The sequence below is a fragment of the Cibotium barometz genome, chromosome 61, assembly GCF_041138505.1.
Source record: "Cibotium barometz isolate CiBa-2024 chromosome 61, ASM4113850v1, whole genome shotgun sequence".
NCBI classification, from domain to species: Eukaryota; Viridiplantae; Streptophyta; class Polypodiopsida; order Cyatheales; family Cibotiaceae; genus Cibotium; species Cibotium barometz.
This window is the reverse complement of record NC_141106.1, coordinates 26,710,122-26,737,958: the sequence shown is the minus strand read 5'-3', so window position 1 is coordinate 26,737,958 and position 27,837 is coordinate 26,710,122. Positions and strand designations below refer to the sequence as shown.

General features: G+C 41.6%; 2 protein-coding genes across 6 annotated transcripts in view; one reads left to right on the top strand and one right to left on the bottom strand.

The window, feature by feature from the left end:
* LOC147604704 (NEDD8-conjugating enzyme Ubc12-like) overlaps window positions 1–19,208 on the top strand; it is a 43,229-nt gene extending 24,021 nt beyond the window's left edge. For all 4 annotated transcript variants that reach the window (XM_086794843.1, XM_086794842.1, XM_086794845.1 and 1 more), the window contains 4 exons: window positions 18,155–18,263; window positions 18,386–18,464; window positions 18,556–18,672; window positions 18,750–19,208. In XM_086794843.1, the coding sequence (XP_086650969.1) occupies window positions 18,155–18,263; window positions 18,386–18,464; window positions 18,556–18,672; window positions 18,750–18,887 (443 nt within the window). In that variant the 3' untranslated portion in view covers window positions 18,888–19,208. The remainder of the gene's footprint in view (window positions 1–18,154; window positions 18,264–18,385; window positions 18,465–18,555; window positions 18,673–18,749) is intronic.
* Window positions 19,209–22,680: 3,472 nt separating this feature from the next.
* On the bottom strand, window positions 22,681–27,634 carry LOC147604703 (3-oxoacyl-[acyl-carrier-protein] synthase I, chloroplastic-like). 2 transcript variants are annotated; one of them, XM_086794539.1, is made up of 9 exons: window positions 27,414–27,634; window positions 25,413–25,759; window positions 24,566–24,997; window positions 23,953–24,126; window positions 23,742–23,855; window positions 23,426–23,527; window positions 23,238–23,304; window positions 23,071–23,111; window positions 22,681–22,857 (listed from the first exon to the last, which is right to left on the bottom strand). In XM_086794539.1, exons 1-9 carry the CDS (start codon window positions 27,526–27,528, stop codon window positions 22,837–22,839), a joined length of 1,413 nt encoding a protein of 470 aa, XP_086650665.1. In that variant the 5' UTR covers window positions 27,529–27,634; the 3' UTR covers window positions 22,681–22,836. The 2 variants fall into 2 exon arrangements, with proteins under 2 accessions (XP_086650665.1, XP_086650664.1); XM_086794538.1 differs by lacking the exon at window positions 22,681–22,857 and having other exon boundaries at window positions 22,955–23,111.
* Between the last annotated feature and the right edge of the window lie 203 nt (window positions 27,635–27,837).

Below are 27,837 nucleotides of genomic sequence, written 5' to 3'. Positions count from 1 at the left end.
TTCTGCGGCATGCGAAGGATCATGGACTCTTGTACACAGGAGGGGGATTGTTGGATGGAGTCCGACTCCACGGTTGGAGTGACTCGGTTTGGGGAGGAGATCCGGACACGAGGAGATCTACTTATGCCCCAAGAGCAGTTTACGGAGCAGGAGGAGGTTACATTGCAGGTTTGGGCTTCCACTGGAGGAACCCTTGGTCATCCAGAGGCCGCACTTTGTTCGTGAACAGATTGTTGCTGATGACATCTTGCTGGAGTTCTGTTTGACGGAGGACAGTACGGTGGACCTCTTCACGAAGTCGCTCTCTCAGGACTTGCTCAGGTGGCACCCCAGCTCCCAGTGGTTGGTTACACAGCCAGGAGCTGAGAGGGGGTGTTAGAAGTCATCTCCTGTCTAGTTTTATACACCAGGGCCTTTGTTGTGGGTGTGCCCGCCCTTATGAGGTGTTTTCCCATTTTTCCCCACTCTCCGCATTTTTCCCCTATTTTTTTCCATTTTTCTGAGGCTTGGGAGGGCTGCCAGAGGGTGCCAAGAGCAGTACAGTGCTGGCCGACTGGATGTTTATCAGTCGTGGGCACTCTTGCTGCTGGCCGACTGGTTTTGATCAGTTTTGGGCACCAGATTGCTGGCCGACTGCATTTATGCAGTCGTGGACCTTTTTATCAGTCGTGGGCTTTTTCTTATGCTGGCCGACTGCCCTCTAGGGGAGTATATATAGGTCCTCAGCCCCCATACCTCATTTGTATCATTCCTCGGGATCTTCTTGTGTATATAGAGCAGAGTTACACGCATACATCTCTCTCTCTCTCTTGTGCTGTTTTTCTGCCTGCGTTTTTGCTCTCGTGTTCCCAGATTTGGTCATCATCTCCGTTGCATATTCTGACAAGATACACACTGTGCACATGACATACTCTCCTTCCTCTAAGAGCTCACTTCTGAGCTTACTAAAAAGCCAGGGTAATCTCTATGAAGAGTAGTCAATGTCTCCCATGTAGCGTCCTCCTCAACACGATCCTTCCACTTGATCTTGTATTCCGTGATAAGCATATTACGCAATCTTCTTTCATGAAATCCAAGAATCTTTTCAGGTTCGTGTGGAACAAATGTCATGTCCTCGACATTTATGATTTCTTGAGGAGTAACTAAGTGGTCTGTTCCACCATATGAAATACAGGATGAACTTTCATATTAGAAGGCAAATCCAATTCATATGCAACTGAGCCAATCCGTCGTGTAATACGAAATGGTCCACAGTATCTAGGGGATAATTTTGGAGATCGACCTGTCCGTAAAGTCTCGGAATCTTTCGGAACTCGCAAATACACCATCTTTCCTTCAGAGAACTCTCTGGATGAACGATGTCTATTAGAATAAAATCTGTCTCGGTCTTGAGCATTTCTAATAGATTCCTTCGCAACTTGTAACATTTCTTGCATATCTTGCAAAAAATTACGTGCTGCATCATGCTGAAGTCCTGAGAATCCCACTGTAACAGGTGATCTAGGTTGAAAACTATACATAAGCATGAAAGGACTAAAACCTGTACTCGTATGCTTAGCAACCCAAATAGAATCGTGGCCTTGATGTGTTCTTGGCAATCCGGTAATAAAATCCATGGAAATACTTTTCCATTTATTACCTGGGATTTGCAAAGGATGCAACAACCCAGCTTGTCTAAAGCGTTCAGCTTTATTTGCTTGACAAACTTGACACTTGAGAACATAATCTTCTACATACCCTTTCATCTTTGGCCAATAAAAAGTGTGTTTCACTAACGATAATGTCGTGTGTACCCCAAAGTGTCCAGCAGAAGCGGCGTCGTGACACTTCTTAAGAATCTTGGACCTAATGTCTGGGATCTGTGGTACACAAATTTTGTCATTACGGAATAGTAAACCATTCCGAATCATCCACTGGCCTCGTGCAGCCTGAATGGTAGGTTGTTCAGTCATTAAGTCTTGGTCAATCAATGAGCTCCCGTCGTGGATCTTCTACCAAAATGGACCAAAATAACTGTCAGTCTTGCAAAGCCCTCTCAATGACTGAAATAAGTCAGTAGAAATCTCGGTGAATGAGAAACTATTCACCTCTCTAATTCGACTAAGCGCATCTGCAACACTATTCATGGACCCTTTTCGATAACGAATCTCAAAATCAAAATCTTGCATTAACTCAGTCCAACGAGCTTTCCCTCCTCTCAAATCATCCGCATCACACACATACTTGATTGACTGATTATCAGTCAATACCACAAACTTGGAGCCATATAAATAATGTCTCCAAACCTTGATAGCTTGAATCATAGCATAAAGCTCCTTCTCAAGGGTTGGCCAACGAGATTGAGTGTCCTCTAGTTTTACTTTCAAAAGTAACAGGTCTACCATCTTGAAATAGGGCAGCCCCGATGGCATAGTCACTGGCATCAATTTCAAGAACATAAGGCCGACTAGGATCGGGTAATGCTAAGATAGGTGCTTTCTTGACTTTATCTTTTAAAAGTCGGAAGGCCATATCTAAATCGTTATTCCAAGTGATAGGATGATTTGACTTACATCCACGACCTTTCAACAAGTCGGTCATCGGTAGTGTGAGCTGAGAGTACTCCCGCATAGATTTCCGAAGAAAAACAACAAAACCGAGAAAAGAACGAAGTTGTTTCACTGTTCGCAGTATAGGCCAGTCCAGAACCTTCTGAACTCGGTCATAGTCAATGCTCAATCCATCTCTAGTGATCTTGTGTCCCAAGTAAATGATGTTTATCATAAAAAACTCACATTTACTTAACTTAGCATATAGTCGATTCTGTCTTAAAATAGATAAGACAATCGTGAGGTGTCTAACACGATCCTCAAGAGTACGACTATATATCAAAATATCATCCAGGAACACAACCACAAATTTTTCCAAATGTTCACGAAAAAGATCGTTCATCATTTGCTGGAAAGTGGCTGGAGCATTGGTTAACTCAAAAGGTAATACGAGAAACTTGTAATGGCCATACCTAGTCTGAAAGGCGGTTCTTTCGACATGCCTTTCATGAATACGTATCTGGTGATAGCCAGTACGTGAATGTATCTTCGTGAAATATTTCGCTCCTGCTAAGCGGTCAATCAGGTCATCTGATCTAGGGAGAGGATAACGGTTCTTAATTGTCAGCTTGTTCAATCTCTTGTAATCTATACACATTCTCCAGGAGTTGTCCTTCTTTCTCCTAAGCAACACAGGTGCACCCCAAGGTGATTTACTTGGACGGATCTGGCCCATCCTCAAATAATCTTCGAGTTGTTTAGCCAACTCATCTTCTTTAGCTTGGCTCATCCTATTATAAGGTGGAATACTGACAGGATGAGCACCAGGGATCAGGTCAATACGATGATCCACTGCTCTTTCAGGTGGTAAACCTGATGGCAGTTCCTTAGGAAATACATCTTGAAACGAATCAAGTATCTTTTGTAATTCTTTGCTTTCAAATACACTTAATTGATTGACAAGGTATGAGAAATGGAATCAATACACAATGGAAAGCGGTATACAAAGAAGAATCCATTATATTTCCAAAATCAACTGTATTTACAAGAGGTCCCTAAGAGGGATGTACACAATCACCTAAGATACTATACTGGGTGTTCCTATGTTGAAAAGAAAAAATATAACTAGACCAATCTATCTGGACTTGAAGAGTCTTAAACCACTCGATCCCTAATAACAAGTCTACATGTTCTAGGTGCATAATATAGCATTCCAGAGTATCATTGTAGTCCTGAATCCGGATTGGTAGCATATCCACCTTTCGATCCCATACTTGGCTTCCCGCAGGTAGGCATACCTCATAGGTATGATCGCTGGGTTTCGTATCAAGACCCAATTTTTGCACAAGTTTGTAGTTAACAAAGTTGTGTGAGCTGCCAGGGTCTAGAAGAATGTGGATTCTATGGCCATTCACTTCTCCATAAACTCGGAGAAGATCATGCAAGCCAAAAACTTTAGAGTTGAACAAACAATCAGAACATGTACTAGGGCGAGAAAGTACAGTAACTGACGTACTCGTCAAAGACAACTGGTTAGCTGCCTTTGGCTTGGGTCCTATGTTGGTCTTTGCACACTTTTGCTTCGGACACTCTTTACGCATGTGTCCTTTTTCTTCGCAGATAAAGCAACGCCCCTCCTTCTTGAGCTTCAAAGCTTTAAGGAGACGTTTTTTCTTCGCTGGTGTCGAACTTGAATTCTTCGAAGGTTGGTCCGAAGACTTTCCTTCAGTTGTGTTAGCCATTGGTGTGGAGAACTTTCTTTTGTGCTTGTTCCCCTGCTCGGTAACGGGTTTAGACTTGGAAGAGACCATTGTATCATCATAGATACGAGCTGAATGAATGGCCTCGTACAAAGTTTTGCATTTGTTATTTTTAACGTGTAAACGGTATGAGTTGGGTAAACCGGCTACAAAGAACCCCAAAAGATTTGTGGGATCCATCTTCGTAGCTTTCATCTGCAAGTCTCTAAATTTCTGGAGGTAGACCTCATAAGTGAGGTGCTGCGAGGTCATGGTCAAAGCTGTAATCCGGGCAACCATATCATAATCATCCTCTTTCTTGAAGACATCTTCGAATTGTGCCCAAGTTGTTGGCTTAGGGTTGAGTTCTTTCCACCAAAGCAAAGCTTTGCCTGAGAGGGAACCTGCTGCTAACTGGATCTTTTTCCCATCGTCATATGGATGGAACTGAAAATGGACTTGCCACTTATGTAGCCAAGTGTCCCCTATCTCCTTGGTACGCTGCTTGTGCTCGCATCCGAACTGTTCCGGAGTAATGTTGGGGCCTAAAGTAGAGGCCAAGGTATCCATACCCGAAAGAGTAGATAGGGTAGTGGTCAAAAGAAAGATGGAGTTCTGCAAAGCCTGCATCTGCGCCGCAATTCTTTGCCTGACGTTCCGAAGAAGCAGCTTCGAGAGCAACTAAAAAAAAAAACACCTTTAAGCATTAAGTAGGTTTTTGAAACCTTTTACTAAGGTTTAGGAAAAAAAACGAAAGCATGAGAAAGGGAAAAAAAAAAACTCACGCTTCGTTGCTTTTTCGCTAAATCCTGCACCTCCTTCCTGCCATCCGTTGGTCTACTTGCGCTTGCTTGCCAGCACCGCCTGCGATCAGCGCCCGCCTGTGTGAACCGGCCGCCGCTGATGTACTTGCCCGACTGCTGCTGGCTAAATCGGCGCACTACGCCGGTGCCTTCGCAAATAGCCAGACTGCAAGGCGTGTGCGCCTACGGGTACTAAGCCACCCGCCTGCCCGCCTGTGCGAACCAGTCCACGCAATTATGCAAAGCGTCCATTGGCCGTGCGTACCAGCGGACCAGCGCGTGCATACAACTGGCTGGCGTTCGCAGACAGGCGGATTGCGCAACCATGAGGCGTTACACAGTTCCATCAACACACAGCTTGCGATCCTCTCTCTCTCTCTCTCTCTCTCTCTCTCTCTCTCTCTCTTACAAACAAAAGCCGCCATGCTTTTTTGTTTTCTCTCTCTCTCTCTCAACAGTTCATACGTCAGTAAAAATGAATCTAACCTTCTTCTTGTCCCTTCCTAGACCACCATCTCCATCATCACGGGTTTCTTCGATGACAAAACAACATACTAATCTGAAAAAACAGCAATATGCATAAACAAAACAGCAAGCTTCTTGAACACATACCTATCTTTGACCTCATCTTCTCTACCTGCCGACTTGCTCGTTCACGAGGCACGCTCTGATACCACTGTCAACTCCCCATAGATCTCCTCGTAGAACGCTCATGGTTCGAGACTCGAAACGTGCAAACAAACAAACAAGAAGGGGGTGCAGGCCTGACTCACCTCCCAACGACGATAGACGTGGGCGAGCCCACAAGACTTGGCTGTCCCCACCGAGCTACGAGCTGAGCTAACTAGATGGACGTACCGACCAATCTCTATCTCGTGACGTCCCATACCGCCACGAAGCTACCCTTGCGGGTCTCGAGACTGCTGCGCTGGCCTCGGCTGCATGAAGCAGGTGCGCACGTCTGCACTAGATCCAGGCTCTTGACCATAGAGCTCTCACAAATCATGCGAGACTCTATATGACTAATGACTAACCTTGGCCACCCTTTTATAGGCTCTTGGCCGGTCATCGGGTGTCCACACTTGGGCGCCCGCCCGTCCATACTTGGGCGCCCGCCCGTGCATACTTGGGTGCCCGCCCGTTAGTCTATCCCTAACTCAGCTCGCCAATGAGCTTGCCTAGCTCCAAGCTTTCCCAAACCTCGAAGCTAGTCTTGTGTGCGTGTAGCACATGGTAGATACACACTGCACATGACATAAGGCTAGGACTCCTGTGCGATCCCATAAGCCCATGTCTAATTCTGGCATTCCATACCACCGAAGCTTGCCGGAAGGCCTTCGACACACCAACCTATGTACTCCCCCATGTGCACGGCATGAGCATATCAGCTCTCCTAGTTGAAGCCAACCATCGAAGCCTGCCTGAAGGCCTTTGACACACCACCTATGTACTTCCCATGTGCATGGCATGAGCATGTCAGCTCTCCTAGTCGAAGCAAGATTGTCAGTGGTGCATCCGCACAACTGTGTCTCACAATAACCCAAGCCCTCACTTATATAGTGGTAACTCTGCCATAAATAGCTAACTTGCTATAAACAACCATTAAGCTTGTTTTATTAATCTAGGAATCCTAGCCAAGTATTTGTCTACTAATTCCGAACCCCAAGGATCCCTAACCCTGTTGCATCAGGACCCTAAGATTAGTGTCCAAGTACATAACACGAAGCTTGTTGATTTTCTCTAGGAGGTAGATAGGCCATTCGCTGTGTTGAGTGGCACCAAAGTGTCCGTAAAGGAGAGATTCATCATACTTTGCTAGTTGTGTGCGAACATTCAACACACTCCTAAAAGGGTGGTAGTCGAACCTTTCTTTTTTTAATGGTTTCTGATCCAAAAATGGTTGGTGCCTTTCTCTGTGATGCTCTGTTGCTAGCAGTTGCGTTTTTGCAATAGGCACCCAATGTTACATACCTAGTGCTAATCATCGAGATTATTGGCCTAATCCGGCATGTAAGGTCTTCCAGCCATCAAGTCCTTGCATGTAAGGTTCTCTAGCCATCAAGTCCTTGCAGATATTGGCCGAGTCTGCCTTGCATCTCCGGAGGTTTGACAGAAACTCAGTACGAAGGGCTTTGTGTGAATATATGCTCTTATGTGTGTGTGTGCGTGTGTGAGAGCGTATCTTGATACAGAGTTATACACCCAGTGATGATGTTAGTGGGGATGTCGTAGTATCTAGTCCATACTATGCATAATGGAGTTGATAGTTATATAGTCTTGTGGGTTGACTACCATGAGTATATAACATGCACGTTTCTAAAAGGTGAATTTGGGCATGTTCTAGATTCATCTAGGTATATATATATATAAACATGGAACATAGAGATACTGGCATCTAGCTCGCAGCCATTCAAGCTCACCTCCGAGCGCGGGGGGGTAGTAGCATCAGAGACACGACTCCACATGCAAAGTCTTGGGCGTACCATACCACTTGAACACACCCATCAGATGTAAGTACGGAGTAGTCTCAAGGCCTGGAGTTTAGGTTTGAGGAGCTCTCTCCCAAACTGACTCATATAGGCCTCCTATAAACTAGGATCCAAATATATCACACGTCTCATAATAGCTGGTTACCCCCCACTTAAGATATTCCTTACCCATAGGCTATGGTTAACCTAACCTGAAGGTCTTAGCCGTGGTTAGCCTTATGGGACGTAACATACTTCCCCCCTAAAGAACCATTGATGTCTTGAGCAATGATTCCAAAGCGGCTCTTTAGACTAAGCATTGACTCCCATGAAGCTTCGACCTCAGACCATTTGTTCCATTTAATCAAGTGCTTTGAATAGATGGTATGCCGAGACCGTCTAGTACGTTGATCTAGAACGAAATTGGGTTCCATTGGATACCTAGTCATGTCCTCGTGATTAGGGATCTCCTCCACTGGCACAATCTTATCAGCTTCATCCAGACATTTCTTTAAAGGATTGATGTTAATTACAGGGTGAATCTTGATTCCAAGAGGTAGTGCTAACCGGTAAGCCACATCACTAACCTTTTTTGCGAGCTCGTAAGGACCACAACATCGAAATGATAATTTGTAATGCTTGCTAGTCCTCATCGTCTTAAGAGTCCTTTGGGACTTTGAGATATACCCACATGCCCTTGTGTAAGATTCTCGGGATCCGTCGTTGGTTGGCATAATATTGAGCGCAATCTTGAGCACTCTTTATGCTTTTCTTTGTGTCACAAAATTCCTCATTGCTTCTGTTTTTCTATTGTTCATGTGTGGCATATGGAGCCTGACATGACATACATGGTGTGTTTGTATGGTATATGGAGCTTGACATGACAGTACATGTATGGCTCATGGAGCCTCATAGGATAGTACATGTATGACTTGTGGGGCTTGACATGGTGTACATGTATGGCTCATGGAGCCTGACATGATATGATTTCCCGGGACTAGCTATCCTGGTGATCCTCTATATTTATGTTCTGGGAAGATTCCGGAAGGAGAGAATTCGAGTTTGTTCATGTGTATGCTTTTTGGGTGCATGGGAGAGCTAGTTGTTCTGGAGCCTTCTACCGCTACCTACTGTGATAGGATTCATGTAGGTGTGAGGCCAAGGCTGATTGACTCCTTTTGGAGGTTGTCTTTGCTGTTGGCCGACTGTTTACAGCCCTAATAAGGTGCTGGCCAAGGCATCTGGAGGAGAGGAAGTGCTGGCCGATTTGTGTGAGAGACATCCTCGGAGACCTTCTGGCTTGTGAACTGCTGCTTGTCGACTTCTTCCGTGGCTTCTGATAGCTGGTCGACTGTTGTAAACAGCCCTTCAAGGCTGGTCGACTTGCTCTGTGAGCCAGACAGGTGGGAAGATGGAGATGCAGGGCTGTCCCGGGGTGATGTGGGAGTGCTATGCGCTGTCCATGGTTGTCCTACATGTGCTTTATGCTGGGCATGCTCTCTTGTTGTCACCATTTGGTCCCTCCACCAGTCTTGATCAGCGTTTCAGACGCTGGGCGGAACCAAGGTGTGAACGGGGATTTTCCACAGAAGAAAGCTAGAGCACTTTACTGGCATGGTTTGGCCTGAAAGATGGCCATACAACATGAGCACCATGAGATTTTATCATTAAAGTGACTTATTATATTTATAAGTCAGTCTTTTCACATGAAGGGTTGGTCATATTATTATTTTGGGCGTGGACAGGTGGAGAAAAGAAGGCGCCTAGATGAAACTTGGGCACCAAGCCAGGAAAAGCATAAAAGTTGATATTTTTAGGCCAAAACTTGGAGTACAAGCCAAGGAAAGCATAAAGTTGATATTTTGGGCAAAGTCCAAGTATTTTGGGAAAAAGGGGAAAAGCAAGGCAAATTTGGCCTATTGGATTTATTAAAAGGGGCTGGCTCTCTCTCTTTTTTGCCATGCACATCCTTTTGGAGGCTTCTCTCTGCTGGCCGACTACAGTTCACTCTCTCTCTTCTCTCTTGCGCTGGCCGTACAGCATATCTGGGACTGTTTCACCTCGCCGACTTGCTCCATGACTTCTACTAGGCTGGTCGACTTCTTCTAGGCCTCCCATAGTGCTGGTCGACTTCTTCTAGGGCAGCCACATGGCTGGTCGCTTTCTCCTGGAGCTTGACAGGGCTGGTCCAATCTTTTCTAGGCTGTTTTGGGACTGTTTCGGGACTGTTTCGGGACTGTTTTGGGCTGATTTGAGAGCTGTTCTAGTGCTGATTTTAGGCTCTGTTTTGGGGCTGATTTGGCACGAAATTCAGGGCTGTTTTGGGCGTACCGGCTTGTTTATGGACAGTTTATGAGTTGATTATGGGACTATTTTGAGACAGTTTATCAAATGGACTTTGGTGCTGTGTTTGTATCTTAGCACGAGATAGTTTACGTGTGCAAGATTTGTGCTGAGGCTTTGTGGAAAATCCAGTGTTGTGTGCACCTGCACCTTGGCATCTTGTAAAAGCTTCTCTATCTATAAAGAAGTTTCTACGGGGAGCCGGCCGTTCCGACTCAATGCGGTTTTATTGTATTGTTTATGGTTCTTCCGCTGTGTTATCATGCTTTGTGTTTGGTATTTGAAGTGTTGGTCTATTATTATTGTCGTACCGGGTTCTTGATATTTTTGTGATAGGGCATTTGTCACCATTTGGTCCCTCCACCAGTCTTGATGAGCGTTTCAGACGCTGGGCGAAACCAAGGTGTGAACGGGGATTTTCCACAGAAGAAAGCTAGAGCACTTTATTGCCATGGTTTGGCCTGAAAGATGGCCATACAACATGAGCACCATGAGATTTTATCATTAAAGTGACTTATTATATTTATAAGTCAGTGTTTTCACATGAAGGGCTAGTCATATTATTATTTTGGGCGTGGACAGGTGGACAAAAGAAGGCGCCTAGATGAAACTTGGGCACCAAGCGAGGAAAAGCATAAAAGTTGATATTTTTGGGCCAAAATTTGGAGTACAAGCCAAGGAAAGCATAAAGTTGATATTTTGGGCAAAGTCCAGCTATTTTGGGAAAAAGGGGAAAAGCAAGGCAAATTTGGCCTATTGGTTTTATTAAAAGGGGCTGGCTCTCTCTCTTTTTGCCATGCGCATCCTTTTGGAGGCTTCTCTCTGCTGGCCGACTATAGTTCACTCTCTCTCTTCTCTCTTGCGCTGGCCGTACAGCATACCTGGGACTGTTTCATCTCACCGACTTGCTCCATGACTTCTACTAGGCTGGTCGACTTCTTCTAGGCCTCCCATAGTGCTGGTCGACTTCTTCCAGGGCAGCCACATGGCTGGTCGCTTTCTTCCGGAGCTTGACAAGGCTGGTCCAATCTTTTCTGGGCTGTTTTGGGCTGATTTGAGAGCTTTTTTGGTGCTGATTTTATGGCTCTGTTTTGGGGCTGATTTGGCACGAAATTCGGGGCTGTTTTGGGCTCCGTACCGGCTTGTTTTATTGACAATTTATGAGCTGATTATGGGACTATTTTGAGACAGTTTATCAAATGGACTTTGGTGCTGTGTTTGTATCTTGGCACGAGATAGTTTACGTGTGCAAGATTTGTGCTGAGGCTTTGTGGAAAATCCGGTGTTGTGTGCACCTGCACCTTGGTATCTTGTAAAAGCTTCTCTATCTATAAAGAAGTTCCTACGGGGGGCCGGCTGTTCCGGCTCAGTGCTGATTTATTGTATCGTTTATGGTTCTTCCGCTGTGTTATCATGCTCTGTGTTTGGTATTTGAAGTGTTGGTCTATTATTATTGTCGTGCCAGGTTTCCACTGTTTTTGTGACAGTGGTATCAGAGCAAAGGCTTTCTCGGAAGCAAGCGGCTTCCTTCCGACAATGGGAAAGAGAAAAGATCAGAAGTGGGGACTACACTGACCAACAGTTTGGCTATTGAGCTTATGGGAGTAGTCATAGGCATGAGTAGTAGACAGCTTGGTCTAAGGATTTATGGATTCACAGATTTTATCCTCGGGATATGGAGTTGGTTGTATGTGCCAGTGTTCAGCACTTCTTCCATATGGATTATTGTGGATTATAAATCAAGCTTACAGGCAAGCTATATGGAGCCATCTCTCAAGATATCTTATGTGTATGCTGACAAGATATTTCTTTTGGCTACATACGAACCTGGCAAAGAAAAGCTAAGTATACTTTTAGTTTTGCAAAGTTGGTGCTTTTTGAAATTTGTTCGAAGTGTTTGTGGACACTTAACCCTTGTATGCTTGTACAAGGAGAATTGTGTGTTGTTTGTTTGCCTTGAATTGTTTTAGGTAAACATTATGGTTGAAAAGCTTGGTTTATATGGTTTTTCATACGGATATATCTGAGGCCTATGGATTATATTTCTGGTATATCTCTATTCGAGGATTTATACATATATGATGGTTTGGCGCATCTATATGGTTATCTTTGGCTCCTTTTTGTTGGATGGAGTATGTTTCCGGATCCCTTTATTTGGGATGCAGTGGATTTTGGAAAAAGGCTTCTCTTTGGTTTTGATGAATGGTTTATGGTTTTGGTCTTGTGTATTGGAGGCTTCTAGCAGTATGGGATGCTAGAATTGTCGCTTACATAAGGATCTCATATGGGGAGTATTCTGGTGGTATGGGACGCTAGAATATTCCGCATATGCGGTTACAGAACTATGAATTGTTCATCGGTATCATGGACTGGTTGATTCTGGATTATGAGTATACTGTGGATTACAGTGGATTTATTGGATATCTCTATGGATTTCTTTTGGCGGCCGAAATGCTTGTAAAACTATTTCTGAACCAGGATATATTTATGGAGAACCAGGATCTCTATGCCTATGATTTATTGTTATCTTATGATATATCGCACTCATGGAAGAGTTGGTGACTCTGGTGAGTGAGTATATGGACTCATGGAAGGGTTGGTGACACTGGTGAGTATTGGAACTCATGGAAGGGTTGGTGACCCTAGTGAGTGAAGCCTTGTGGAAGGGGAAACCCTGGCGAGCATGTATGGTTTCATGGAAGGGTCGTTGCCCTGGTGAACCATATTGACATATGAAGCCTCGTGGAAGGGGAAACCCTCGCGAGCATGTATGGTTTCATGGAAGGGTCGTTGCCCTGGTGAACCATATCGACATATGAAGCCTCGTGGAAGTGGAAACCCTGGCGAGCATGTATGGTTTCATGGAAGGGTCGTTGCCGTGGTGAACCATATTGACATATGAAGCCTCATGGAAGCGGAAACCTTGGCGAGCATGTACGGTTTCATGGAAGGGTCGTTGCCCTGATAGACCATATGGACATGTGAAGCATGTTTGGCTTGGGCATGCGTATGGATCATAGGGGTGGTGTCCTTATGCAGTCCAATGGCATGGCAAGATGTTTTGTGGCTATGTATGCTACTTCTTTATTTTTGCAGGTACTACAGCTACTTATGAATTTATGGATATATTTTGAGACACAATTGGCTCTTGTGCCTATGTCTAGTTATAATCCGGCTTATGAATTTATGGATATTTGGGACAGAGTTGGCTCTTGTGCCTGTGTCTGGTTATGGATTTATGGATATTTGGGACACAGTTGGTTCCTGTGCCTGTGTTTGGCTATTATTAGAGTTGTTGACTCATGATATGGATACAATTTGTTTCTTGATACAGTTGGCTCTTGTGCCTGTATCTGGATTTATGGATCGTGGATCTGGATTTATGGCTTTAATGCATGGATTATGAAATATTATGGATAGACAGTGGATTTGCTATTCTTGAAGGATATTTTAGTGGTATTAGGATTCTACCGTTGTGGACAACTGCTTTATAAGACGGTGGGGATGTCACCATTTGGTCCCTCCACCAGTCTTGATGAGCGTTTCAGACGCTGGGCGGAACCAAGGTGTGAACGGGGATTTTCCACAGAAGAAAGCTAGAGCACTTTACTGGCAAGGTTTGGCTTGAAAGATGGCCATACAACATGGGGACCATGAGATTTTATCATGAAAGTGACTTATTATATTTATAAGTCAGTGTTTTCACATGAAGGGTTGGTCATATTATTATTTTGGGCGTGGACAGGTGGACACAAGAACGCGCCTAGATGAAACTTGGGCACCAAGCCAAGAAAAGCATAAAAGTTGATATTTTTGGGCCAAAACTTGGAGTACAAGCCAAGGAAAGCATAAAGTTGATATTCTGGGCAAAGTCCAGCTATTTTGGGAAAAAGAGGAAAAGCAAGGCAGATTTGGCCTATTGGATTTATTAAAAGGGGCTGGCTCTCTCTCTTTTTGCCATGCGCATCCTTCTGGAGGCTTCTCTTTGCTGGCCGACTATAGTTCACTCTCTCTCTTCTCTCTTGCGCTGGCCGTACAGCATACCTGGGACTGTTTCACCTCGCCGACTTGCTCCATGACTTCTACTAGGCTGGCCGACTTCTTCCAGACCTCCCATAGTGCTGGTCGACTTCTTCTAGGGCAGCCACATGGCTGGTCGCTTTCTCCCGGAGCTTGACAGGGCTGGTCCAATCTTTTGGGCTGTTTTGGGACTGTTTTGGGACTGTTTTGGGCTGATTTGAGAGATCTTCTGGTGTTGATTTTATGGCTTTGTTTTGGGGCTGATTTGGCACGAAATTCGGGGCTGTTTTGGGCTCCGTACCGGCTTGTTTTATGGACAGTTTATGAGCTGATTATGGGACTGTTTTGAGACAGTTTGTCAAATGGACTTTGGTGTTGTGTTTGTATCTTGGCACGAGATAGTTTACGTGTGCAAGATTTGTGCTGAGGCTTTGTGGAAAATCCGGTGTTGTGTGCACCTGCACCTTGGTATCTTGTAAAAGCTTCTCTATCTATAAAGAAGTTCCTACAGGGGGCTGGCCGTTCCGGCTCACTGCGGTTTTATTGTATTGTTTATGGTTCTTCCGCTGTGTTATCATGCTCTGTGTTTGGTATTTGAAGTGTTGGTCTATTATTATTGTCGTACCAGGTTCCCGCTATTTTTGTGACACTTGTGCTGAGAAGGGACATCAAATTCAGCATATGCTTTGTTTTTGCCTTCATATTGTATTGGAAGAAGCAGGTGCTAGCCAATGGAGAATCCTTGGGCACCCGCAAAGTTGTATCTGAAGCAGACTCCTTTTTGGTAATCTAACCATAAAGGGGGGGGGGGGTGTCAGCCCATCTTTTGGCCCCTAGTGTGGGTTATTGTGCTGAGCTGTTATCTCTCTCTCTCTTATCTGGCATGCATACGTGTTTAATTAGTTTTCATGATTGATAAGATTTCCGTGTTATAGCTGTCCTTTTGTAACATTGGTATCAAAGCTTGGCTTTCTACAAAACTTGTGTCATATATGATGTTGGATATGGTTGTAAGGAGTCATTATCCGCAAGAAAAGGTTGGGATTATGAGGTAGCCCTCGTTTTACTGTCGTGCCTTGAAAGATGTTACCTTGGTTTAAGCGGTAGTAAGCATGTGGAAAGACTTCGTGGTCCTCCTGTCTATGTAGGGGCACTGTTGCACCCTTGCAGTCTATTCAGTATCATCCTTGGAAAGCTATCATCCTTAGAAAGCTGGTAGAGAGCGATTTTGGGGCACGGAAATTCTTTTCTTTCTGAGATCTGGTAATACATCATGGCCAGACATTTAGATCATTCTGTGGAGGACTCTATCACTTGTATTCGCCGCAAATGAGAAGAGGATAGAGATAGGGACCAAGTTGGAGCTTTGGCAGATAATGATCCACTGTTATGAGAGGGCAATTGATATGAGAGGGCATGTAGGAGAGGGCAATTGATATGAGAGGGCATGTAGCCCATGGGAATGATGTACATCGACATGCAGCCCAAGCGGATGATGAGGGGTTTTCAGCCCATATGAGAGATGCAAAAGATGTTAATGCATTGTCGGTGATATCTCCACCTTCTAGGTATGTTCCTGCTCCTAGAGTTCCATTGTGAGTGGAGGGTGTTGCACGGGAAATCAGCCCTAAACGTGGGCATCGCTGCCATCATAGACATGATGAAGGGGATGATGATGTTCTAGAGCGACGGGATGCTCGACACAGCAAGAAGGCCAAAGAGTTCAAGTCGGGGGACAGAAGGGTACTATTTAAAGGGGATATTCACAGGTTGAATAGAAAAAGGGTATGTTTTATTTATGAAAATTCACAGATTAGAGATTTTAAAAATAGGCCTTGAACGCACGTGATACAAAGGGTTTACTTATAGTGAACCCCTCGAGTGTACGATTTGACCATGAGTTTGAAGGAATCTATATATGGTATGGTTTCTCTAGCCTTGGAGTGAGCTATAATGGTAAGTTGGATACCACTAAGGCACTCGCATTTGTAAGGCAATTTGAAATAGTCTTTTGCACTTAGGATTTCACAGAGAAATCTATGCTCAGGCATGTGGGTATGCATCTTAAAGAGACTACGAGTGATTGGTGGATGGCAAAGCTCTTGGATAGAACCGCTGCTCGTACATGGAGTACTTTTAAAGAGCAATTTTATGATCAGTTCCTTCCTTCCTCACTTCGAAAAGGATGTAGGAAAGGAATGGGATTGGCTGACATAGGATGAAGGCGGGTCCGTTTCCTCATATGTCTCAAAGTTATGGTGGATTCTTGTCAAGGTCACACCTTTCATGATGATTAGTGAGGACGAGAAGAAAAGGAAGTTCCGAGTTAGGGCTATAATGAATCATTCAGAAGAGTCTTGCAGCGTATCCCCACAACACCTTACAGGAGCTAATATATTCAGCTACTATTTTCGAGGAACTACACAGCAAGGGAGCATCAAAAAGGCAAGAATTCAGCTCATACAAGGAAAAATTCAAAGCTGGAAATGAGCAGAAAAAGGGTGGATAGCCACTTGAGTTTATGCCCAATGAGTCCAAGGATGCAAAAGGGGGCTCTGAAAAGAAGCTAGGGGGTAAAAAGAATGATCCCAAGCTGTCCAGACAGCACATTTTTGATTGCCTGAGAGAGGGGAAGTGCTTCTTATGTGGGAGCAAGGATCACATGAAATCTCAATGCCCCTAGAATGCCAAAAGGAATAATGTTCAGGATGCAAAACCGAGTGTGTTATACTCCATGCACAAGGCAATACTGCACATGAGCCAAAGAGCAGAATTTTATGCAAGGCTTGGGACAAGTTAAAGGATCAAACAGCTTTATTCCTGGACAGACAGTGCACGCTTTTCTCCACGCACAAGGGGAACTGTAGGCGGCTACAGGAAGTGCATAGCTATGTGGGTTCTCTCTCTCTCTCCCCTACATACCTGTGGGACATCAGCTTGGTGTTTGGTGGTTCCGAACACATGAACACAGACATCATGTTGATGGCGTTCAACTGATGGAACTTTCAGCTTCTCTTTGCTTTGGCTTGGGACTGTTTTGAAAAGGGTTTATGGACTGTTTTGAAAAGGGTTTATGGACTGTTTCGTGGCAGTGCATGTGGCTATACGAACATGAGCAATTCCGGGACTGTTTTGAGATTAGTTCGAGGACTGTGTATGGGTTGTTTTTGGTTGGCTGCAAATTCAGCTATGTGCTTGGGTTTCCGGCTGCAAGTACAGGTCACTTGGATGTGTTTCTTGGCATGGGAGTGATGCAAGCTTGCATGGCTGCATGCTCATGGAGCAGATTGTTTTCTTCCTGTTGGAAAGGAACAGAGGGACCTACAGTTATGGGCATCTCTAAGTTTCTAGATGTTTCATGAGGGAACAGGTAACTAGATGTATGCCGTTGTTGGCACTGTTGTTGAATGGTGCTGTGAATGGTTCTATATGGAAACAGGACAAAGGTTTCAAAGGGAAACATGCCTAAGGGTTTCATGTGGAAACAGGTCGTAGGTTTCTCGAGGAAACATGTATTTGGGTTTCTCCAGGAGATACGTCACATGCAGGCAACGGTTACAGGAGTGGACACATGTTTGGTACAGGCTTGCTACTGATTGGACAAGGGACAAGGAGTCCATGACAGAGATGGATAGTACCCTTGGAAGGTAGAGAGGGAATGTACATGTGTGTCTACTGTATTGCATGCTGTGCTGTGATGCGAGTTCTCTCATGAGCGACAGTTTGGGAGTTTGTGTTGTGATGCAGAAGCACTGGATGTGTTAGGGTGTGATGCTGTTCATAGGGTGAGAGTCTATGGATGGTTGTGGCAGCCCTAATCATGGGAGAAAGCTTCTGTATGCAGACTCAATGTGTGAGAGTCTTTTGATGAGAACAATGGCATAGATGCACATTCATGGTGCCATTAATTGGTCACATTACACCATCACGGTCAGTAATGGACATCCAGATCTAATCATGTCTGTGGTATGGCAAGGGTGGTTCGGTGTCCAGTGTCCAGCATTTGGACAAGGTAACCGATACCCCAATAGACTGAGGAACAGTCATCATGGGATCAAGAGTACACCTGTTTTAGTTGGCTGAGGACACATGTTCAGGTCATGTTATGCATGTGCATGGTTTAGGTGCATGCTTTTGAATGGTTTGTGTGATTTGTTTTTCTTAGTGATGTGATGAAGTTTTGGCAATGACTCATTTCTTTTGTTTTTTTTAAAACCTTCATCATGTGTGTGTGTGTGTGTGCGTGCATGCAGATATAAGTGAGTTAAATCTGTCTAAGACAACTTTTATATCTTTTCCCAATGGAAAGGATGACCTCCTGAATTTTGAAATCACGATTCGGCCGGATGAGGGTTACTATCTGTAAGATTTTTTCCTGAAGTTCAGCTCTTGTTTTTTTTGTCACATTTGTAGCAGTCTTGTTTACAATGTCAATGTCATTGCATGGTAGCTACTTAAACCTTTTAAGTTTGCTTTTTGTGCAGGGGTGGTACCTTTGTCTTTAGCTTCAGTATCTCGCCTATCTACCCTCACGAAGCTCCCAAAGTGAAATGCAAGACTAAGGTATACAAGAAAAATAAATAATACCATCATGTTTGTGAAGCAAGTTACTCACATTGTTGGGAGTGACCACATGATGGGTTTTCTATGACAGGTGTACCATCCAAATATAGATCTGGAAGGCAATGTGTGTTTAAACATTCTGCGAGAAGACTGGAAACCAGTTTTGAGCATAAATTCTATCATCTATGGCTTGCAGTACCTATTTCTGGTTAGTATGCTAATCAGTCTCATATACCATTTTAGAGAAGTTTATATCATGTGTTGCTAATATGCGTACAAGTACAGGACCCTAACCCAGATGACCCTCTTAATCAAGAAGCCGCGGAAGTGTTGAGAGATAACCTGAAACAGTTTGAGTCTAATGTGAAGAGATCAATGGCTGGCGGTTATATCAATGGACATTATTTCACAAGATGCATTTGATGAAAAAGGGGAAAACAGAACCTTGTAGCCAGATTGTGCTTTATGTGCTACTTCCGCTTGTATGTAATCCACAAAGATTAAAGGAAGGCTGACACATTAATGGGAGCTACAAACTTAAGCTGAATCATGGTATTGTCTAGTTTATGTTGTCCCATTTTGTCAACAATTGGAGCTCTCTATGACTTTCTTTAGTGAAGCTGGAAGATGTATGTGTCTTGCCCTGATGCAGCAAGTGTTGTTTCTTTGCTCTGACATCGCTGATATTATGTCTGTAGTCGACAAGGGGAATAATTGCAAGTGTCTACGTGGATTTCTTTGAAATTTGATTGCCTTCATTTTGAGACGTGAATCAAAGAAACTAGAAGCCTCTTATAAAGTCAAATATAAATCTAGGAAAAGAAAAGACATGATTCCCAGTAGAGGCTTTCCCTTGAGAAGACCTCATGCTCAACATGTGAGCTAAACCAAGTTGTTGGGGTAGAGGACTGTATGTGCACGATGGTCTCCTATTGAAGTGGATAGAAAGCCTTGTGTGGTAGTGTGATTGGAGGGGTGGAGGATTCGATGTATACCACTGACAAAGCTTCGCTCCTTGATAAAGCATCTTTTGGATCTATTATTATTACTACAATGTACGAGGACTATGCAAGAGAGGGACTACTCATGGCATGGAGTAGACATGGGTGTAGGTCACCGTCCTAAAGAAAAGAGAAGCCAAGAAGGCCATGAAAGCTTGTAAATGTGATTAGTAGTTATTAATTATAATTGATAGAATTACGTGTCCTAATACCAAGGTCCATGTTCACATTCAATGAAGTCCTTGGTTCTTACACTTGGTCTTAGTCCATACCAATATTAAAACGAGATCTTATCTCCAAATAATTACGTGAGCTTGTAATTCAAAGAAAAAGATGAACATATTAAATTAACACACCATAGCTTAACAGAGAGAATTATTCTTGTGTTATTTTGAATTATATTTTTTATTTTATATATCCATGTGTCGTGTCAGTGAGTATACGATTGGATATTATGGATGTGTTTCTCACGACAATGTTGGGGTTGATTGATGTGGTTTCAATTAATTGCTAACGAATGTGAATTATGTCTGAGCATTGATAATAAGATGTGCGAGGGTACTAATTGAGGTGTTGCATTGTACGGGGTATCAATTGAGGTGTTGTATTGAATAGCGGTGTGAAAACGAAGATCATGTATTAATCATGGTATTTTTATTATAACCATTTGTAGCCTATCATGTTGGTAGAGTTTATATGTATGTACACAATGATATTTTATGTGCGTATGTATACAATGCTATTTTATGAGTGTGTGCATAAGTAGTTGTGTATGTATAGGTCTATTTGATTTATTATTGGACAAAGGCTTTATCAACAATAATATGAAAAACAAATGTGTAAAATCTAATGTTATGATGTATTTGAATAAAAATAATATACAAAGGAGCATGAAAACTTCCTTGAACAATGATGTTTCATTATGTAGATACATAGTATATATACAAATACCGAACCTAGCAAGATACACTCAATGATCTTTCAATATATAGATACATAGCGTATATACAAAGACCGACTCTAGTAAGCAACACTCGATAGTATGCATGCATAGTCGTATAGGAAGATACATGAAAGCAAGTAAGATATGTACATAATATATAAACTAAGATCACAAGGAGTATCCAAGTAAGATACATACATGGTGCATATAAAGATTAAACGAAGTACTCATAGATGAAATAATGCAAGTAAACATACATGGTTTCACATATATACTACACATGTGATGGCATATATGTAGAAACATGGTAGCAAGAAACTAAAGAGACTTGACATATATCAAATGTGATCAAACCAAGTATACAAAGATGAAACAATGCAAGTAAAATATGTGTGTGTGTGTGTGTGTGTGTGTGTGTGTGTGTGTGTGTATATATATATATACACATATATATGTATATATATATACATATATATGTATATATATATGGTAATACACATGTAGATGCACAGTATACATAGCAAACAATGCACAACCTAATAAAAACCTAAAAAGATCGGATAGAGTCTATCTCACCTGCTCAAAGAAGATCTTTAGCCTTTATTGAGTATGCTTCGACTGTTGAATATAAAAGGCACATCTCACATAATCTATATATTTCGACATATTAACCAACATTAGTTGTTTTTTTTTAAGTTAATCATTTCAACTATGGTGATGCTTCTTATGTGCATTTGTATGAGAGGGAAAGACCATACATAAGGTATGGTAAGAAGATAGAATAAATCTCTCCTTAAATTTATAATCATAGAGAAATGTATCATTCTCTCATTTAATCTTATAAGCACTTTTAGTGTTGAAAGTGGAGGATGAACGTTGAAAGCGGACAATGTTTTAGAGCTATGTAAGGTGTGACAATGTACTTACATGGTGAGGACTTGCTTCAAAATTTTCTCAAGCATTTTCATTTTCGATTCTCATTGTATAGTTTCAAGTTTTCAGTGAATTAGAATTTGGGTTACACAACAATGATTGTTTTAGTTGGTATCAAAGCCATGTTGGGTATATGTTGTTTCTATTGGCTACAAGTACTTGTTGAATTCATGTTGCATGCTTTTTTATGCGTATGTTTTTTTGCAAACATGTATGCTTTTTTTCTTTTTTTTTTGGTCAAGCTATCGATTCTAGAAGCTGCACCACTCGCACACACAACCCTAAGGTGTGAGGGCTTGGCACCACTCACACACACAACCCTACGCTGTTGTCAGGGATTGAACCCATGACCTGTTGGTTTGAGTAGGTTGAGCCACTGTCAGTACACGTGTGCTTTTTTTTTTTTGTAGAAATGTTTTCGAGAGATAAGCATGTTTTTGTGCATCTTCCGGCAATCATGTGAGGAAGACGTGTTTCTTAGAGCCTATTAGAGCTGAGCAGTGAGCAAGATAGAAAAATAGGCTTTTCCGACCTTCATGGTGGCAATTTCAAGAGGAAAACAAGCTTTTCCGGTGACTTTGGTCATCGTCGTCATCTTCTTATTCTTCTTCTTTTTTGGGCATAGCGTAGTTTTTCTGCCTCCCTTGGAGGAAACCAAGACCCCTCAGTGAGGATTAGTAGATGGCCTTGGATGGTTTTAAAACGAATTAAAGCTCTTAGACATAATAATTATTAAATCTATCTTTATGATTTGTGATAACTTGAATGATGTTATAGGTTTTTTTTGGGCAATATCTTGATGATGTTAATCACATAAAGGATTCAATGGTCTATAGAAAGGGGCACTAATTAGACACATGAGGTAGCTTGAGCATGGCATGATTTGTTACAGTTCATGCTAAATGCTTGGAGATCATTGGTATATACATGAGGATGGTGTGGTTGGTCACGGCTCATGCTCAATGCTTGAAGGTCATTGGTATATACATGAGGATGGTGTGGTTGGTCACGGTTCATGCTCAATGCTTGAAGGTCACTGGCATATATATGAGGGATGGTACATGACTACAATGCCATGGCTTCCTTCTTTTTGTAAGTGCTTAAGCTTTCTATGAGTCTTCTGAGTTCAAGTAGGAGTGCTTGCCAATAGTCGAAGCGTTATTAGCCTAGTAGTACTTATAATAATGGAAGTGGCCACTTCATCATTCTTGAGGGATTGGGATGTCTATAGAACATATCTTGGCTTCATTATACCATTATAATCAAATACATGTAATAGATCACATGAACATTTCAAACATATAAAGCTATATTAACACATGGTGGAATCTTTCATCTATCAAATAGAGGTTAAAACATTTGTTGCTTGCTTACATATTCCATACACGTGCCACTTTAAGGCTTGGCATGTCCTTCCGTGCATACACACACATAAGCATACATAGGAAGTAAGTTTATTTGCCTTTCCATCTCTTCAAAATTCATAAATCAACCTTCAGCCAATTTTGTGGTTGACCTACATCGTAACTCAATTACATGAGTAGTGTTAATTTTTTTAACAGATAAAATTGAAATCCACTATAATGGAGATTAATAAGCCCATTCAACATATATCAAATGAACCTCATTGTAGTGTTGAGCAAGATACTAGATATTGACAAAATTTCTCAAAGATGATGACACTCATTAGAAGTAAAAACGCTCAAGGATTGAAAGGTGCAAAGATAACCACAGAATTGTGACCTCCAAATCCAAAGGAATTTGAAATCGCTGTCATAGGACATAAATATGTTAGATGTTAACACATAAAAGTAATTCTGATATTGTAAAGCTCAAAATTTAATCGTTATATAAAATAACTAGAGCACCTTTGAAGGAAAAGGTAAGATTACACACCAACATGAACCTCATGTTGTTGCTTCTTATTAGCAATTGTATCAAACTCTACACAAGGTTCTATCATCTGCAATGTAGCCATCATCATTTCTCAATTTGTGAGTTAAATAGTTTTGATAAATTTCTATAGAAAAGATGAAATTCACACGTTGAAATTACAAAAATTAAAAGTTCATCAAATCACTCACATGTTGATTGATAGTTGGATGAACCGAACCAACACCTATAGCTTTTATAGTTGCAATGGCTTCAAGGGCTCCAGAAGAACCTAGACAATGTCCTATCATTGACTACATGAAAAATCACCAAAATAAGAACAAATTTGTGGATACATAAGGTATGAAGTTTTTATACGTAGTATAAAGACAATATCTACAAGTTAAGAGGACTGATGAAGAAATTTGATTTTAATTTTAACATTTTTCTTAAAGTGAAGTCCACATAATGGGGCTACACAAATCAAGAAATAGATTATGTGATCACATACACTTAAAAGAAATGTACCTTGGTAGAGTTTATTTTGATCTCATTATTATTTTTAAAAACCTTCTTAATAGCATGAGTTTCAGCCAAGTCACCAACACGTGTGGATGTGGCATGTGCATTTACGTAGTTCACCTAGAAAAAAGATTTAAAATTCATCAAAGCCAGAGGAGAAAATGATTAAAGGACATTATTTTGCTTGTATCACTTAGATTAAATAGAGTTAAATTACCTCTTCAATTGAGACTCTTGCATCCTCAAGAGCCTTCTCTATACAAGAGCACACACCCAATCCATCATCTCTTGGGCTTGTTATGTGATAAGCATCACAAGTGATAGATCCACCCAAGTATTCTGCCAAAATTGGGGCCCCTCGTTTCATGGCATGTTCCAAACTCTCCATCACCTTGAAAAAGGGTACACAAAATATAATTTTAAAATTGAATGATAATAATAAATACATTTAAAATATTATCATGTCATAGAAAAAACCAGAGTAAGGTATAAAAGAGATGTTTAAAGAATTAGTTTAACTTAGGAATAGATGTAAGAGTAAGAAATGATGCAAACTTGTGATGTGATGTGTGAGAAGGCTTTGATGGACATGAAGCTTTTCTTGGGTCAAATCTTTTAGGAAAGTATAGATAGATGAGATCTTATAATTCTTTGGAATAGTTTCAATCAACAAATGTATGGAGGATGTCTATTGAAACAGACTATTTTATGAGAAGTTATCGGGCAAACCATCACAGAGGTAGGTTCCTCTTGTTAATTAATTAAATTGATTTTTTATTTTATATATTTTTTTAAAACTCTTAATTTTATGAGATGCGAGAACAACTGACCAAGGCGGCGGCACCTTCACCCATGACGAAGCCATCACGGTGGATGTCCCAAGGACGAGAGGCGGCGACGGGGTCGTGGTTCCGTTGGGAGAGGGCCTTGCAGGCCGCAAAGCCGGCGAGGCCGATGGGATGGATGGCGGCCTCTGTACCGCCGGCGATCATGATGTCGGCGTCGCCGTCGCGAATGTGGTTTGCAGCCGCACATATGCACGCGTTGGAGGTTGCGCAGGCTGCTGAGATGGAGTACGTGGGCCCCATGATTCCCAGATCGATGGCCAGAAAAGCCGAGCCCGCATTGGTGATGGCATGCGGTATAAAGAAGGGGCTGATCCTCTTCAACCCCTTGTCCATCAGCGCCTCTATTGCATTCGACATCGTCAGTGACCCCCCCATCCCTGACCCCACCAGTACCCCTACCCTTCGCTTGTCACACTGCACCCCGCCCCCCCGCCCCCAAATCCATCACAGCATTTAAAAATAATAATTGCTCAAAACCCCATTATAACATAAAAATATCATACAAATCCATCCATTATTATAGAAAATAAAATGTACAAAAAAAATTGTACAAACATAAAAATATAGGAAATACTATACAAATCCATCAATTATAGAAAATTGAAGGTATTATATATATATATATATATATATAGATAGATAGATAGAAGAAATACACACTAATGGCTGAGGTAAGATTCAATGGGTGAAGATGAAAGAAGAAGAAGTTTGAGGAAAGAAGAAGATTTAATGGCCATCATTATAAAAAAACAAGATCTTTTAAAGTAAAACACAAAATAAACTATGATTGACCTTATGGATACGGCTTCAATGATCCTTTAGAAGATACCTTATCGAGCTCTTTCAAGCCAAGATTTGCATTTTCCAAAGCTTTTTTTCCACTCACTAAGCAATATCGAATGGAATCATCAAGTCGACGATCATTCTTCCCATCAATGTAACCTTCTGATGAAAATGTCTTGATCTCACCTCCAATTCTAGTAGGAAGGTTTAATGTATCAAATTTTTCAATATATCCAACTCCACTTTGTCCTTCCAAAAGCTTCTCATAGTATGTATCCACATCATTTCCAAATACAGAGACAATCCCCATTCCTGTTATCACTACTCTTTTTTTGGGATCCTTTTCTCGTTTGGGTGCAATGGTAAGGCTTGCCCTTGTTATAGGCTTATCACCTAGATCCTCACATTGACATGTGAAAGAAATTAGAATTTTAATTAGACATGCAAATCAAAATAATTCATGAAGTGTAAGCACATGCATCTTTTTAGATTTTTGAGAGAGAGATTATATATTTTATGTAGTTGTAGGCAACTACCCCTCCACATCTAACGAAAATATATTTTATGAAAGCGATGATATATTTTATGTAGTTATAGACAACTACACATCCAATGAATACATAAAGGTGGGTGTCCCAACCCAACACAGTTAATTGTCTTCATCACTTTGTTGCACACCCATGGATATATATGATATGCCAATTTTTTGTGGTCTTCATTAGAATAGATTTTTAGATTCTCAAGCCTAACACAATGTATTAATAAAAATGAAAATGCATATCATATTCTTTTTCTTAAGTTCAAGTTTTTGTTAAAATTTAGAAAATGAATATATTGAAAAATATAAGAATCACATTATGTCATGAAATTACGAATCAAAAGCACATGCTATCTAGGGTTTGTTAACAAAGTCATGTGACAACCTAAACATAAAAGTACAATTGACAAGATATGGTTTGTGTATCATTAAAACAATATCATGCTTATAATTCAAATTTGTGTGTTGAGAGATAAATCGAACTCGAATTCTACCAAAACTCTAGCTTTATTTTGTAAAGTCTATTTTGGAATTTGTTAGGGCACTTGATTATGAAAAGGGGAAATCTAGCTCAACGTCCTTTAGCTTTGACATATAGTTGTTTTGTCAAGTTACATGATGGTGCAATTTGTAAACTTTTTAGGGTCAAATGTATTCTACATTACACTTTTTGCATGCTTTTATCAGCTGTAATCAAGTATTTGAATTGAGTGTATTAGGTTCTTATACCCTTGTGCCCTTACATCATATGTCACTTTTACAAACTACATTTTTCTCTTTCTTGACCGTAACTCCAAAGCATTTCTATACTATTCACATACGTTAATGATTTTGCTTATTGAATCACATTTTAATTCTCTCACCATATTGAAAACTTCCACCATGGTCCTTAATCACTTTAAAGGGAAATCTTTTTAAGTGTTAAGTAAAAAAGAGGCACATAAACTTGCAAGTGCTACTTGTGTAGAGATCTTGAATGAGTTTGTGAATGTTGCACATAAATTTTGATGACAATCCAAGGTATCACTTGTGTAGAGATGATGTATAAGCTTGCAAGTTCTATGCAAACCTATGTTAATGAGGAAATCAAGGTCTAGAAGACTTTGACTGATAAAGAAGTGAGATATTGAAGCAACACAGATTATAAATTTTGATGACAGTCCAAGGTATCACTTGTGTAGAGATGATGTAAAAACTTGCAAGTTCTAAGCAAACCCATGTTAATGAGGAAATCAAGGTCTAGAAGACTTTGACTGATAAAGAAGTGAGAGACTTTGATTGATAAAGAAGTGAGATATTGAAGCAACATAGATTATAACTAATGTCAATGTGAAGCTAAAAAATTTGCTAAATGATTTCAAAACCGATGTTTATGATGTATTTGTCACAGATGATAAAAAAAACAAGGACAAATTGCATGCATGGTGTTATGGGCTAAGTAAGCATTATGATAAGAAGCTACTAAAAGGTGCAAAAAATTAACAGAGCAAGGGGGAGTAAGGGTGTTACCTTGGGAAGAGGGGTTGGAGGCGAAGGGGGGAGGAGGAGGAGGAGGAGGGGAAGAGTGGGAGGCGCGAAGGCCTTGGAAGTGCACGAGGGTGGGGGTGGAGGAGGCGAACGCCATAGCCAAGAGGTGGCACAGAAGGAGGTGCACCACGCGTTTTAGTATTATGATGATGCGCTCGTGCAACGTACCCAAAGTCTTGGTGGGGGGCGTTATGCAAAGGATCCCTCCCCCTTTATTTAATAAACCCCCCCCCCCCCCCCCCCCCCCCCCCAACCAGCCGACACACATACATACACTCAGAATGTCAACACATTTAGGTGAACTTTAGGTGAAATAGTCCAAGACATTACACAACAATGACTTGGCCATTTGTAAGTTATTATTAATAGGGGCGTACAATGATTTCACCTAGTTATTTTTAGAAAT

Bases quoted from the DNA above. Each gene is read 5' to 3' on its own strand.
- LOC147604703 (XM_086794538.1), bottom strand. From the start codon at position 27,528: ATGGCGTTCGCCTCCTCCACCCCCACCCTCGTGCACTTCCAAGGCCTT. The intron at 25,760-27,413 runs GTAACACCCTTA...GTGAGGATCTAG, and splicing joins CTCCAACCCCTCTTCCCAAG to GTGATAAGCCTATAACAAGG. The intron at 23,528-23,741 runs GTACATTTCTTT...TTTTTCATGTAG, and splicing joins TCAAAATAAACTCTACCAAG to TCAATGATAGGACATTGTCT.